Here is a 16,639-nt window from a genome sequence, read left to right as displayed (position 1 = left end):
ACACGCATATTAATCATATTAATGCTTACAGACATCCGCCTCTTTTACTTCCATCTAACAGTACTACAGTAAGTCTTTCACCTCACACAGGTAACCCAGACCACAGGGCAGGGTAGGAGCTCAACTCGTTTGAACCCCAGAGTTTTTGTTTTTTTGTTTTGTCACCAACCTTTGCGGATTCCGGCGTAACTGCTGCTTAAGCTGTTCCTCTTCTTGCGGTGACGGTAGAGCCAAACGCTGAAGACCATGAGAATGATCCAGCAGGCGGCGCCGATGCCGGCGATGAAGGCCGGCTGCTTCACCACGTCAGAGATCTGCTGAGACAGCGTGTCGTCCACATCCGTCACGCTCTGCGTCATGCGGCCCGAGGAGTCTGCACACACAAACACACAGACAAGAGAGAGAGAGAGAGACAAGAAAATGTGTGAAAAAAGGAGAGAAAACACAGACTAAAATGGAGAGAAACAGCGGGACAAACAGACAGAAAAAGACGAAGGGAAGAATGCGGAAGGGGAAAAGAGAAAGAAAGGAAAAAAAAGCTTTAGAAAAAAGGACAAAAAAACACGGTCAGAACTGAGAGAGTACGATATAAAGTCGAATGCAGAGAGATTATGAGAGAGGTTGGGAAGACACAAATAAAAAGAAAGAAAAAAGGGAGGTGAAAGGCTACACAGAGGGTGAAATGACATTAATCTTCAGTGTGAGAGAGACGAGGTCGTGTTCTGATGTAAACTGAGCTGTGGGAGAGAAAGAGAGCCTAAAGTAAGAGAAAAAAAATAAGTCATAAATAAGAGCATTCTCTATTCCTCTGACACACCACAGACACCTTTCATCTCCGCAGGTGCTGTTTGCTGACTTTCACAGGCAACAGGAAGCTCTTCTCTATTCCTTAAGAGGTGTATGGGTTTCTCTATCAAAACTCTTTGAGGGTTTTGAGGGTTTACAGACTTAGGAGTTTCCAAGGACTCAAATTAAACTTAACATAAGAGTAAAAATCATGACTGACATTCAAATGGGAATGTTTCACAGTCAAATATCATCATGCAAAAAACGATCCCTTTATTAATATTACTGTTATTTTCTTTGAAAAACAAACAAACAAAAAAAAAACCCTTATGCAATCATATTTTCCTGAACAGATGGAACTAGGCAGAGAGTTGAATGTTAATGAAAAGTTTAGGAAAATGATAGTCAGAGAACACGGACTGGATTAGAGTGGTTTCTGAGATATATTTGAAATTCCTTTTTCCCTCTTGTGTTTAAAGTACAAATTACAATGAATCTGTAAGCACCATCCCACAGACAACAAAACCGTTTCTTCAGCTTCCTTTTCTCTCCTTCTCTCTTTCTCCTTGTCCTCTCTCTCCTGCCCCCTCAGACAGTGGTCCTTCACACTGACTTGTTTATCTTTCCATTTTCATCTTCTTTTTTTTTTTTATTCCTTTTCATGCTGGAAGTCACTTTAATTTAACCCGCATCTCCTTTGACTAGCGGGCAAATAAAAAAAAAAAAAAGGATTTTTTTCCCCATAAGAGATTCAGTTTTCTCCTCTCTTTCTCCTCTTCCACCCCGTCTCTCAGAACTGGACTTAGATTCCACTCTGTGCATTTCATTTCATTTCATTTTGATTTTCGCTGCCGTTCCTGACCCAGACTCAGCTGAGTGGGTTTTCGGGGGCCAAGCGCTCGACAGTGATAGGACAGGTACGCGGGCAGCGCCAGTGCCTGAGGCGTTGACGCGGTTTGAGAAAGGCACATGGGGCTGGCACCGTGCCCACCAGCTGCACATTTTCCATTTGAGCATTGTCACACAATTACAGGCTCCACGAAGACTGCTGGAGCAAACAGAACCAGATCAGTCACAGCTCCACACCATCTTCAAATGAACCGGACCGGCTAAAGTGCTCTAACCAAAGTAGTAACTATTTTGTTCAGATAAGATCAGTCCACATTGAGATCACAGTCATAGAAACAAGCTGTTTTTTTCCCCTCTTGTTTGTTCGTCTCTGTCTAAATGCTGAAGTAGGAGGTGACTGCAGCTTGGCTTTTCCAGAGGGCTGTTTTGAATGGGGAATGAGTCAGCATCTTTCGAAACATCTTCATGAAAAAGAGTCAAATATAAAAATGAATGAAAATGTGATAGAATGAAAAATAGGAATCACACTCTTGAGAAAAAAAGCATTAACAGTCTAAGTTTATGGGCGACTCACTTCCAGTGGATCTGGTATAACCTAGACTTTTATTTTTTCTCAGGATTCTCCAGACACTGGGAGACTGACAAAGTGGGCAACAGCTTAATATCCCTCAGCGGAGAAAAGTCAAGCAGGTCTGCAAAAAAACATCAAAGTTCTCCCAGTAACAAAAACATCTTCAAACACTCAGCTATGGATATGTGTGTGTGTGTGTGTGTGTGTGTGTATGCACACACATGAAATTGTGTGTAGTTCAGCACATATAGTTTGCACCATTCTTGTTCCTGAGACAACAAACACAGAGCTAGTAAAAATATCCGCGGCTGCAAGACCGGAGTGGGTGTGACTTATCTCTGTTGGTGTTCAAAAGCTGAAGCTAAGCTTCAACACTTCACATAGGAGTGTCAATTAGCAAGTCAAATGCCTGGCACTCCACAGTGAATGTGGTAAACACTGTATGACAAAAGATTAATAGTGTGAAAGCCCCTGTCACTCACTCACACCACCTGATACAACATCAAAGCGAAAGCAAGAAAAACCAAGTCATGATTATTTGACTGACTTACATAACTGTGGACAGGAGCAAAACTCGGCCTGACATGCCGAGACATGTGAGTGTAACCATACTTAAAAAAAACAACAACAACAAACGAACAAACAAATATGCCTCAAAACAACAACAACAACAACAACTACAAAACACTCTGACATATTTGGGGTGAGCGACATGGATTAAAAGCTTTTGAAACATGAAACATAAGTATGTTCTGACTTGGTTCTCTGAGGAGGCTGCCTGCAGCTGAGCTGGGTGGAGGCTAGGGAAAATGATGTGAGACATGGAAGGGTTCTCTGGAGCTCTGAGGGGCAGATCACAGTCCCACCACTAGATGGAGCCCCTCTTTAATATACTGTTAGGTAAGGGAACTGCACACTGCCTTCAGATTGGATGACCAGCTGCAAATGATTTATACTGTTTTGTGGTTAACAACAGTTACAATACATCTGTATTAAGGAAACAAGACCCCAGAATCACTGGATGGAAAAAGAACATCCAGAAATATTTTCGTCATTTTAACACTGGATGCATCTGTACATTATGTGGACAGATTCTCAGACAGTGATGAAGTTTAGTGCTGTGGTACTCGCCTGTCTTTTTCCCAGTTTTAAAAATGCTCTTGGGGGGGGTTCTTTGTGTTTTAGTCACATAGGAGGACAATAACTTTTTTATGACCATTCAATTCTTGAGGACATAACTCTGGAGACACACTAAATCAAATAAAGTCAAGTGGACAGACCCAGAGAGTCCTGTTTCTATGATTTCTCATTTTGCTTTTTTTCCCCCGTTTCTCTTGTGGATGAGGTCACTGTGAGGACTTTAACACAGTTGAGAATAACTCTCAATCGGTGGTGAGAAACTTCCAACCTTCTCAAGCGTCTCTAACATGATTCAAAATGAAAATCCCCAGCACTAACCTCAACACATGAACAAGCAGACTCAGGGTTTGGCTGAGGGAAGAGATGAACTCACCCAGCTGAAAGTAAGTGATTTCGCTCTTCACACCAAGGCCGGCTCCTGTACCCGCGGCAACCTCCACACTGTACCGTATTCCCGGCAACAGACTCGGAATGAGAACTGAGAACGTGGAACCGTCCACGGTGCGATTGATGTGGTACTTACTTTCATTTCCAAGACACCAAATCTGAGGAGAAACATGTGAGAGGCAAAATAATGTGCATGTAATTTCTCTTATATGACAAGTCAGAAACGTATGTAAATTCTTCTGCCTTCTGGAACATTCTGTTAATATCATCTCTCCCATATACCTCATGTCCCCATTATGTCTAGGCACTGTCACGTCATATCAGTGTCCTCTGACGCTCTATAGCATTAGGGTATGTTCTTTAGGAACATGTTCCTGTCTGTCTCCTATAAACTTCATATAAAGCTTAGTTCCCTGTAAAGGGAGGTCGCAGTGTCGTTCTATAAGCAATTAGAACCCCATAGGTAAGGTTTCATGGCAGAAATCCAGTTACGTTTTTTTTGTCGTGGTGTGCACTCAACCTAAAGCCAGCTCAGTGTTTCAGTTAGCACACTGGCCTGGCCTCTGTGTGCACGAGAGTGCTATAACCCTGGGATATAGAGAGAGAGAGAGAGAGAGAGAGAGAGAGAGAGAAAGAGAGAGAGAGAGACCTCGGATCACTAAGCCCCCAGTCTAACACAATTACAGCTAGAGCAGGGTTCACAGAGCAGGAAAGCAATCGCTCCCTCTCTTTCTCTTGCTGGCTAACTCAATTCAGGATCCAGACAAAGGCATGCGGCACCTTGGCGTGAGGCTTATATCCTGAATGTGTTTCTCAGTTTTTTCTCTCTCTCTTTGATTCGGTCCTGAAACAGTAACAGGGCTGAGGGGAATCTCCAGGCTTGAGAGACAGAGAGAGACAGGGTGTCTGAGTCAGATAGTTTCCTCAGGTCAGGACGGTGCACGGTCAGGGACCGACAGAGACACTGTCAGCGAGGACTCAGATGCTTCTCCACACACTGGACTTAACAACCATGAAATTACCCAGAACCCCAATATCACCACGGAAACACTGACTCGGAAAATGAACAGTGGCTTAATTTTTAAGCTGTCATTGTCACGCATTGCATACATAGAGACAGAGAGGGAGAGAGAGAGAGAGAGAGAGAGAGAGAGAGAGAGAGAGAGAGAGAGAGAGAGAGTATAAGTGAGAGCTCAGGTTGACAGTTAATTAATGTTTGTGCGGGAAAAATTATCTGGGCAGTCCGTGTCCTTTCATAGCATGAATTTAGAATAAATTGAAGAACTTATTTCTGATAAACGCCAGGCTATTCTGAGTAACATGGGGCCAATGAAATTACAATATTTATACCCAGAATGCTTATGCCAATGATTAAAGAAACTAAAGATTTTTCTCACAAAGTCTGTCTTAAAACCTAGTTCACTGAGAAACATTTATCATCTTCATCATCACAGCAGTGTAGCGTCAGACACTCTGGGCCACTGTTTTTCTGGCCCACTGTTTTTGGGCAGTCATGTGACCACTAGAGCCGCATCGTTAGTCCTGCAATGAGTCTGTTATAAAAGTGGAAGTGATCAAGCAAACGTTCTTACAAACACACTGCTGAGAGAGAGGGTCCACAGAGCTGTGTGTAAGGTTGAATCTGTACCACTAGATGGCGTTACTTTACAACATTTCCTCTTTAATACTGCCCTTGTGCTTCCCTTCTCCTCATGACCCCCTTCCAGAAGAGTTTGCCAAAGTCCATAAGAACGTAGCAGGAGTTGACCGCACTGTTTCAGTTACTGTAAATGTGCAGTCCTTCATTTCCCTGTCTTAATGTGACCTTCCCTCCCTCTCTCCCTCCAGTCCTCTGCTTCTCTGTGTCCTTTACATCTCTGCCCCCAGAGACTGAGGGAACTCACATGACTAGAGGTTCTGCCCTCACCTTGTACTCCTGAACTATCCCGTTCTGTTCTTCCTCTGGTGGCGGTTGCCAGGAGACCACGACGGCAGTCCCATTGTCCCCACTCTCTGTCACCGTGACGCCTCGAGGAGCGGCGCTGGGGGCTGCAGCAAATACAAAGACACGTGTTCACAACACACACACACACACACACACACACACCACATGAACACTCACTGGGAGTGAACCAAAACCCAGCGGATTTGCGGTAACACCACACCCTATGAACAATTAGCAGTGTGCTTATTTGAGTGTTGTAGTTTGGTTACTCATTTGCTACATGGGTTTCACAAACAACTACAAATTCCTCCCTCAGCACACAACATCTCAGTATGAACATGGCACATTCTCTCTGAACAGACAATAAACAGCTGGGCTTTCCACCAAAACAAATAAAGTAACTGCAAAAAAGATTAAACACATGCATGCACACAAGCACGGACAAACAACCATTTATAGATAGACAGATAGATAGATAGATAGATAGATAGATAGATAGATAGATAGATAGATAGACAGACAGACAGACAGATAGATAGATAGATAGATAGATAGATAGATAGATAGATAGATAGATAGATAGATAGATAGGAAGACATTAAGAGGGAGGGAGAAAAAGAGCCAGACAGAGAAAGAGAGAGAGAGAGAGAGAATACTGAAGCACACAGCTGTAGTTTTTTTGACGAGACCAGACACTATAAGAGATCATAACGAGATGATAGTGAAATCCACTTTGATTTGGGATTTCCAAAACTCTTACCCTCTTCGAGTGTTTTGGCCACTTTGATATCGCTGTCAGTCCCCTGAAACTCGTTGAAGAAGGGTCTCACTTTAAAATCGTACATAACCCCCTTCCTGAGCTGGGTGATGACTGTGCTGTACTCTGTGGGACTCTGCAGATCAAACACGGCCCAGTCGCCACGCTGTTGGCCTCCCTCCTCAGAAATGCGATACATAACTTTATAGCCCTGAATATACTGGGACTGCTGCTCCACCTACGGGCCAGGGTCAGAACAACAACAGTAAAGCAGGGCAACATTAATATATATGCAATAAAGAAAACACAGCATTATTTAAAGCTGCCAGTGTTCGATGAAATTTCAGCTCACAGTCTTTGCAGAATTGCATTGTAGTTACTCCCTGCAAAGGTAGGGAGATAGTAAATGTCCTAAACATGTGTAAACAACCTGTCTAACTACTCCAATAACCACCAAAAGTTGCTGAGTGTGACTTGTTGGGAAAATGATCTCGCTGTCAAATGAAATCACCAGGACTTTCATCGCTCCGGCTAGCTCAGAACTCCATCTCAAACCGTTCTGCTCGCTTTGATACGAAACATTTGCCACGTTGAAAGCGCAGGGACCTTCTCTCTAGTTGCCAATATCGCCTGCGTATTGGCAGGGAATCTGAAACTTTAGCGCTCTTAAAAACGCCGCCTGGGAAAAAGGGTGGAAGCTTAGTCCACTTCAGAGGCCAACTTACGTGGAACGCCATTGAGTGAAGTAAACTCATAGCTGTGCACTGTCTCCAACCCAGCTAAGAGCAGTCAAACGAAAGAGTCCAAAACCGCAACATGAGATCTCTGCCCGGCAGGGGTTCCAGAAAGTCTGCTCCTGCTTAACGTTAGCCAGCCAACGCTAATGCTCATGCTAATACAGTTGACCATGGTGTCTCTCTTTCCTGCTCTAAGTCTGAGGCTTCAAGCAGAGTCCAGTAAGAACCTTAGCCAACGAAACAGACCGCATTATGAAATATGGAGTCCTTAGCAAACTGAAAATTTTATTTCAGTATGATTTGGTATATGTGTTTGCTGTAGGTAGGCTATTTCCAAATTCATAAAACCAAAACGTAAATTCAAATTCATAATGCTAGCCTGACTCTCCACGGCAATTGAATGGTTACTCAGCATATCAGAAAAAACATTGTCAAGCTGCCGTCTTGAAGCTCAATTAGACATAACAGTTGAGACGTATTGGAATTTTGTCGTGTTGTGTTAGGTCGAGCAGTGTGCCTTAAAAACGTTAGCTTTGATGACGCGTGAAAGGTCTCGGGTTTTCAAGGCTGATACTGAAACGCTTGTGTTACTGTAGTTCTGTCATAAATCTCAGGAGAATTTCGTCAATACGAGCCAGTTATCCCTTCCATATGGTTTCAATGGACGGCAAACAGTGCATGCTTGTAAAACATTTAACGATATTTTGATCCTGCCCAGTAAAAGCGGCTGCCGGCTCAGGCGGTCTTCATTAAGTACACAACTGTTTGATGGAAATAAAACACAGAGTGAGAACACGGTCCTGTTCAAACCACACTTCAGAGCATGTATATAGTGAGTTTGTCCGAGTAAAAGAGCGCACAGTGCTTCCATCAATACTGAACTCACAACTTAGGTAGTTAGTAAATAATTAACTAACTAAATATCTGTCAAATGCCCAAACAATAAAACTATCATTAGCTTTCTCCGCGTGCATTAGAGATTACTCCATCACCATTGCTGCATGTTTATGGGTATGAATTGGATGCCTCCTGTCAGTGTTCCAGCAACGTAGCACTCAGGGGTTTGGAAGGATAGGACACTTGGCTCACACTAAGAGAACTATGTTTGTGTGTAAGTGTGTTTCTGTCTGTCTGTCTGTCTGTGCCTGTGTTAGGGAGAGAGAGTGTGTGTCAATTCTCTGAGTTGACCTCAGCATCCTCTCGTGCAGTAGACATTAACTTTCCAATAAAATGCCCTTAGAAACTTATTCTCTGCAGGACATTTATACTGGATCCCTACATAGTCATAACTCTACAGCTTCACCATAGTCTTTACTTACAAGACAAAATAATTTATGAGACGTGCCTGACATGAAATCTTAACAGTATTCTCTTCACTACATGTATGCGATGTTCATATCAGCTAATCTGTGGGCAACAGCCATCTGGTTATATGGTAAATACATCCTCTCAGTACAGAGACATTGCTGCTTGAGGAATGTTCTGGAACTTACAGTCCACTGTACTCGGACAGAGGAGGAGGAAAGGATCGTAGGGTTGTGCAAGTGGATGACCACATCTCCAAGCTCTCTCTGTATCTGCCCATGCTCCACGCCCTGGCTAGTGGGAGGGATATCTAAAGACAACACACACACAGAGAAAGAGAGAGAGAGAGAGAGGAATTCAACCAAGAGGTCATATTTTTAAAGTCAAATGCAACATCTGAGCAAAGCTTCTAGAGCAACCCCCAAAATCCTCCATGTGCATCCAGCACACGAACACAAACACACAGGAACACACACACACACCTTAGTGTGAAATGCACAGGGAGGCATGGTTCCCCTGCTGTTCACTCACCCTGTGTCTTGACTGCGTCACTGATGGGGCTTGGGTCACTCAGGCCGTATGCGTTGGCAGCTCGCACCAGAAATAAGTAAACTGCACTGGGTTTGAGTCCCTTCAACACAAACGTCTCCATCTTCACATGCTCGGCCAGGGTCTGCCAACTACTGCCAGACGCGTGGCTACAGAGAGCAGAAGGGAAGGATCGCTTAGTGCAGAGGTCAGATCAGGGCAAATGACCCGGGGGGGGGGGGTTGGTAGTTTCCCCTAAAAGCTTTATAATGTCAAAAACATTGTGAGTTGACTAAGAGATGTGTCCCCAAAACTTCAGTCACCCAAACAGTCTGTCCTGACATTCTACAAATTATCATATGTTTGACCTTGATTTTAGGCCACTGTGCCATCGTTGCATTGCTATCGTGCTTTAGGTACTTCAGTGTAGGTTTCATTATTACTGGGAGTCTTGAGGAACTGCTGTTCAAGCCCAAAAATAAAGCTTCTGTATGTATGCGTAATGTGTAAAGGCTGATCCAAGGACAGCCTTACCTGAAACCCTCAATGATGTAGGAGGTGGGCGTGGCACCTGAGTTCAGATTAGGCTTCCATGTCAAGGTGACAGAGGTGCGACTGACCTCTGTGACCTCTGGCTTAGATGGAGCACTGGGTATTAGATTAGGGTCTGTTGGCCTGGCAGGCTGAGCTGGTGATCCAAATTCTGAGACAGGAAGAGATCAGAACAGACATCAAGAAAATTTCACTTTATATCACATACACAAACACAGAATCCCTGTGCTGCAGAGAAAAGCAATTAAAGTGACATATGATTTCATTAAATATGTTTAATTTCGATCTGATCTTCTTCTCTGACATTTCAGTGACTCAGATAACAGCCTCACAATTTTACCTTGAACCTCCAGATAAGCTTTCCATGACGCCTCACCACTGGGAGTTGAGGCTATGCATGTATACATGCCCGTGTCACTTTGCTGAGAAAGAGAGAGACAGAGAGAGAGAAAGAGAAGGAGGGGGGTGAGATAGAGATATAAGGATGATACATAAACATGCGAGATCTCAATGACAATGCAAAATCAGCACTAATATGAGACTTCTAAATTTAGATTGGTTTTCTAAAAATGCTGGACTATTTTTACAATTTGTCTCTGTGCTCCCCCCGAGGGACATTTTCAGTTCAGTCTGCTGTCCTCAGTGCCTTGCTCTCAGAGGGACAGACTTGGAGGAGAGTGAGAGGGTAAGGCCAAGTAGCAAGGTGTGTCACAGTCAAATGGAGAGGAAACTCTGACTGATTAGAGACCCTTTTCTCTCCCTTCCCCCCATCCCTCTGCTTTTAAGAAACAGATGTCATAAAGAGCAGTGGGAACCTGCACAAGGGAAGTGTGTGTGTGTGTGTGTCTGTGTGTGAGAGAGAGAGAGAGAGGTAAAGCGAGTGTGTGTGACAATAATGAAAGAAGGAAAAAGAAAGAAAAGGATAGAGCTAATTGCATTGAAGATCACTATATGTGGTCTGTCCTATTACTACTATACATGTTGTCTATAAAAATAAATGAAAAAGTGGAGGAGATGGGGCGTGTGTGACATGTCCGTGTAGTAGTGTAATCCTCTGGGTTTGGAAGGATGACATGTTCATTAATTCAGATTGCCTGAGGTGAGACACACACACATACACACACACACACACACACACACACAGTGGAAACAGAGCCTTCTCCTCCCACTGCAACTCAACAGAACAAGCACAAGAGTCTTGTCACCACGCCACGACAGGCGTCCGCATTAATTAAAATTGTCTCCACACACCGTGTCTGACATGACCCCTGACCCCTGCGAGAAATGAGGGGAGGGATGGGATGGGGGTGGGGGTTGGGGGATTGGGGTGGGGCCGACTCATTTCTGATAGGCGTCAGAAACGTTCCAGCCTCTCTCCCACTGACTCTGAGAATCTGTGTTACTTCACATACACACACTCACACACACACACACACACACACTGATGAATGAGTGACAGAGGAACAGTGTGTTCACGTTCACACACTTCCACTTCAAAAATTCAAAGAAATGATTGACAGCTCACTCATGCCTGAATTCCGTGTGTGTGTGTGTGTGTGTGTATGTGTGTACAGATGGTTGATGTAGCGAGGTATAATGATGGAAACCTATTCTGAACAAATACACAGACATATACACACACACGCACACACACACAAACAGTGCGGACAGTGATGAATTTCAGTTTGACAAGCTCATTTTGGATGATTAGTTATGACAGTTGGAAAGAGTGAAAAGGAAAATGAAAATGGTTTCGCTCCACGTTCAGACCTAAGACAAAGTAATTTGCCTGACACATTTACTTTAGTTATATTCTCTCCTAGAATATCCCAAACGCCTCCCAGGCTGCGTTTTTCAGCTTTGTTTCTGAACTGTAATGTAGCTGAGACAGTAGAAGCTTGGATCAGTGCATACTGCCAAGACCAGTTTAAACATCACAAATGTGACACTAAACACCCTCCATAAGCAATCATCCACACTCATCCACAGAAAGGCACGAACGGTCAAGATATGAACCAAGAGACAAACTATTACAAACTCATATGTAACATACCCAAACTTTCCCACATATTTGAAAGATTCTAGTAGTTTTGTGCTCCATTCAGTCTTAGTATTGTGTATGTTTACACCCATCAGTGTCCTACTCTCTGTTTCATGTCTTAGAAAAATCTTTGAAATCCAAATAAAATACCTTTTTTCATGAGTTTAACCATGGGGAGGAAAAAAATCTTTTGTGGTCTCCGTGGTTACTGTTTAAATTCTAATGGTTCAAAGTGCATTCACATACCTCTCTCTTGTTGTGTTATTTTTATGAATGGAAAATTCAGTAAAACCTCATTTGCTTTGGCAATGTAAATGCTATAAAGTGTTGTTTTTGTTTCCTTCTTGTTTACAAATGCTTCACTTTAGTTTGCCTTTATGGCTGCATGTGGTTTTTGGTAAGTAATTCTGAAAAAAATCAGAATTCAGGTTTAGTGTAACAGAAGACAACAGGCTTTAGAAGCTACAGATGAGATCCTTAAAGAGTTGACAAACATCTGAATCACTGTCCAAACTCTGATTTACATCTCACCACATGTTCAGAGAGATGGCCTGTGTGTTTTGAGACATTAACATCTATTGATATTGAAATATTATGCTCTTTTTGTTGTTTGTTGCAGAGTGCTTTTAGTCATATTTATTTCACACTGACAGTCAAGAAAACAAAGACACCAACAAAGAAAGCATTCATGTGCGTTGGCTTGTAGTCTAAAATACGCATGTAAAATACAATATGTAAACTTGTGTTTTGGGCCAAATACATCTTGAATGCAGACATATGTACTGGTTCAAAGTTCCAGTCTCCTGTGTGAATCACGCTGTAAAGCGGCGGGTCAGATAACGGGGAGCTGTGGAGTCCTGTGTCCGTGGTTGGCTGTCCAGAGTCTTACCTTCGCGTATCGGATCTGCAGAGCCCCTGAATCCAGCTGCTTGATGCGAGAGTCGTGGGTGGACACCAGCACGCCGTCCTTCCTCCAGAAGATGGTGGGACTGGGGTTACCCACCGCTTGGCAACCCAGGACCGCCGTCCCGTCCACTGGCACCGTCTGGTTGGTGGGACCCTGTCGCACCACGGGCGGGGGTCTGTCTGATATGACTGTTCCCAGAAAAAAAGAAAAGAGAAGAAAAGAAAAAAAATGAGGGGACAGAGTTGTGTGAAGTGACAGGAACAAGAGGAAGAAAAAAAAACACAGGTGATGTTAGAAAACACTGTTAGAAAATGTCTAAAACTGAAAAGAAGAAGGTTAAAACATAAAAAGGGTGGGAGGAAAAACTTCAAACAGGGCTGTGTAGACTCCATGTTCCCAAACACAAAGACAGAGAAGAGAGGCAGGAACACCATTTTCTCAACTGGAAGCAATTTTCTAATCACTCAGCAGCAGGAGCTGACCTGTGCCAAATCAACACAGTTCAATTAAAAAAAGAAAAGAGAGAGACAGAGAAAAAAAAAAGAAAACGCACATTCAGATACACGTCTAAACGTTTTCTACAGCTTGTAGAACAGTGCATCACTCACACTCACACACGCATACGTACATGTGCGCAAACACACACACACATACACGCACGCACGCACACACACACACACACACACACACACACACACACACACACATATAAGCACACGCAAACAAAAGAAACACAGAAACTGCAGAATGAAGACAATGGTATTAACATGACAACGCAGCCTTTTAATCCGACTACAATTACACACACACAAACACACACACACACCCCAATCCAGACGTATTTAATTAACTAACTAAATCTCCATTTCAGTTTTCTCCTGGGATGTAAGAACATTGGTTACTGTGTCTTTGTGGCTTTTCGTTACCACAGCGGAGGTGTTTTAATCTCGCTCATGTCGCTGCTGATTAAAAATAAATAAATAAAAAATTACCTCTGCCACAGTTTCCAGAAATATGCCCTGGAAGCTTTTTTCACTACGACTGACTGAATGAATTACGTGTTTATAATGAGAGAACTGTATATAGAGAGACACAAATTGAAACACATGTACATGTACATATTCTCACAATTAAACACATTCACACACACACACACACACACACACACTTATGGCCTTGCTACAGTGCGGTGGTAATTACTAAAACATCATTCCTGTGACCTGTAATTATGGAGTCTGCTTGCCAAGCATGGAAAAGCCTGGGAGCCAGCTGCCCTCCTTAATAACTGTTATTATTTTCTCTCTCTCTCTCTCTCTCTCTCTCTCTCTCTCTCTCTCTCCCTCTCTTTCTCTCTCTCTATCCATCTCTCTCTCTCTCTCTCTCACTCTCTTTCTCTCTCTCTATCTCTCTCTGTCTCTCTCTCTCTCTCTCTCTCTCTCTCTCTCTCTCTTTCTCTCACCGCAAGAGATGAGATTTTAAAGAGCAAGAGAAGTTTGATTTAGTCATATTTAGTAACCCAAATCATTCTGGATTTAGTCGATATTCTCTATCATTGCTATGGGAGAAACAGCATTAAGCTAACCAACTCACTTATCACCCAATAACAGGCCTTCTTTCAGAAGACCGGTACACTGGTGTTCTCTCCTCTGGCTTTGATTGAGTGTAACCATAAGGAAAGATATTTGCAGTTTGGACTTCTGTTTCTATGGCAACACAGTAACTGTGGCTGAGTCAGCCTGCACCAAACTAACTACAGTGACTCCATTGCTAATTAGAGATCCAATCCACAAGTCACCACAAAAAGAGAAAACGCTCTTAGTAGCGAGAGGATGACACACACACACACACACACACACACACACACACACACACACACACACAAAACCAAAGGCTTCTCTAGCAGGCAGTAATAGTGTCTGTGCAGTCTCCTTAAACTGAAAACAAAGCTAAATATGTATGCAGATGAGTAGTATGTCAACGGCAAAGTTCCAATCCCATTTTCAAACCGAGACAAGCTCAAACAGGCCAGGGCAGCCCCAATAAAGAAAAAAAAAAGTTCATGAGAACCTAAGCCAAAATTCCTTATAGGACCTAATTCCATCTCAGATTGAGACATACTTAAAGGTTCTTATAGCAGACTGCGCTACGACTCCACTGTGCTACGACGGCTCGCTGCCAATCCACTGTCTGTACAGCAGATCCAATAAAAGTCACACTATAGCTTAGGGTTTGAAGCTGCTCTCTCATGGCTTGCGGTTGCCATGGTTACGGGGGGGGGGGGGGCGGGCGGACTCACCGTCGGTAACGTCCAACAGGGCTTTGGTGATGACGCTGCCTGCGATATTGAGTGCCTGGCAGCTGTAATAACCCATGTCTGAGCGTTCGGCGTCAGTGATGGTCAGGTCCCCCGACTGCGAGACAGAAAAACGACTGAACGGCTGCGGAGGCTGGGAGGAGAAGAGTAAGTTCTGGAAAGAAAGAGGGAGAGACAAGGAAAAAAGTCAAACCTCACACAGGTGTAGATTGAGGTGACAAAAACAACCAGGACACTATGTGTTTTAACGATATGTAAACATGGACTTCAAGCTATATTGGAAACCTGTAGAATGGCTGATAAACAAAGCCAGTGACAGACGCACAAATGGTTTCATTGTTGGTGGCAGATTTTTTTGTTTTAAGCTAATTTTCATACGGGGAGATATGCTCAAGTCTGTAGCTTTCTCTCCAAATTAGATTGTTTGAATTAGATTCTTTGAATCCACCTCATTGCTTTCTACCACAGATTGTTGAGGACAAAGAGAACCAGATCTGAACCATCTCCTTTGGGCTTTCCACAGAGAACAAATGTCAAACCACAAAAGGGTCATTCCATCTACCATTTATAAGGGCATAAATTTGAATACATTGAATAAATTTAAACAAAACAGTTCTTACACAGACACTAATGGTTTTTGAAGTGCGTTTGATTGAATAGAGAGTTTGTCTGGATCCTATTTGGAGTGAGTGAGCGAGTGAGTGTGGCAGTGAAGAGGTGGGTAGTCTACCATTGTCACTGTTCAGAGTTATGGCCAACAGACAGCTCTCTGGGGAGGGGTGTAAAATGCACAGCTGGGCCAGTGACTCTGTCTACTTCATAAAACAGAGATGGGGAGGGAGGGGGGCAGCAGGTTCATCATTTAACCCAGCCATGCAATAAAAACCAAAAAAACCCTCCATTTATGAATGATTTATTCTGACATGGCTCTACAGAGCACAGGATCCTGAGCTGGAGATGAACAGGGTATGTTTGGTATTATAAAACACAGAAAACACAACACATTCAGTTTTCATTTGCACATATGTTCACTGACTCATTCATTCCCATTCACACATATACACTTCCATATACATGTATACTAACTCTCTAACTGACACACTGTATCACTTAATCTCACTGTCTCACACACACACACACATACACACACACACACACACACACACACACACACACTCTCTCTCTCTTACCTGGCTGCCCTCTCTCTGCCAGAAGATAGCAGGCTGTGGACTCCCAGTGGCCTCACACTGAAACGTGACGGTTCGGCCCACACCCACCACCTGGTTCCGCGGTCGCACCACAAACACTGGAGGCACTACGCAGAGTGTGTGAGAGAGAGAGTGTGTGTGTGTGTGTGTGTGTGTGTATGTGTGTGTGTGTGTGTGTGTTTGAGTTAACCACAGAAAACAAAACTGACACTGAAACACATACTACACAGAGAACCAGCCATTAACCTGTCATATTTCATTTGTGTAGTAACGTGACGTTTCAAAAAAATGTGGTCTCAACACTTAAAAAAAAAACCCAACACTCTAGATGACTTTACATTGGCAGATCCTCTCTGTGCATATTGCGAGAGACTGAAGAGAAGGTCATCGGCCTTTTTTTTTCAGGGTTGGGCTGGGTTGTTTTGATGTTATAAAAACAGATGTGACGAAATGAAAAACAGCAACCCCCCTGACGACAGCCGATTTGCATGGGCAAGGACACGGAGCAATAAAATTTACATGGAAATAGGGGAGTAAATTTGAGCCATCTGTCCCAGGCTGACGTTCCCCGGGCCGGAACGCTGTCCGCCCGCGGGGGCGTGGATCCTCCAC

At 43.5% G+C, this 16,639-nt stretch overlaps 1 protein-coding gene across 1 annotated transcript in view; it reads right to left on the bottom strand.

Moving 5' to 3' along the window:
* The window catches only part of robo1 (roundabout, axon guidance receptor, homolog 1 (Drosophila)), a 152,015-nt gene that overhangs the window by 24,123 nt on the left and 111,253 nt on the right, over positions 1–16,639 (bottom strand). Inside the window, exons 9-19 of the mRNA XM_030779067.1 lie at positions 16,010–16,134; positions 14,802–14,973; positions 12,488–12,693; positions 9,898–9,979; positions 9,540–9,708; positions 9,009–9,175; positions 8,666–8,787; positions 6,439–6,673; positions 5,661–5,782; positions 3,720–3,891; positions 170–373 (exon numbers count right to left, since the gene is read on the bottom strand). Coding sequence (XP_030634927.1) covers positions 170–373; positions 3,720–3,891; positions 5,661–5,782; positions 6,439–6,673; positions 8,666–8,787; positions 9,009–9,175; positions 9,540–9,708; positions 9,898–9,979; positions 12,488–12,693; positions 14,802–14,973; positions 16,010–16,134 — 1,776 coding nt within the window. The remainder of the gene's footprint in view (positions 1–169; positions 374–3,719; positions 3,892–5,660; positions 5,783–6,438; positions 6,674–8,665; positions 8,788–9,008; positions 9,176–9,539; positions 9,709–9,897; positions 9,980–12,487; positions 12,694–14,801; positions 14,974–16,009; positions 16,135–16,639) is intronic.

This window comes from Chanos chanos, chromosome 7, assembly GCF_902362185.1.
Source record: "Chanos chanos chromosome 7, fChaCha1.1, whole genome shotgun sequence".
NCBI lineage: Eukaryota > Metazoa > Chordata > Actinopteri > Gonorynchiformes > Chanidae > Chanos > Chanos chanos.
The sequence above is the reverse complement of the archived record's forward strand: the minus strand, read 5'-3'. Positions and strand labels throughout refer to the sequence as shown.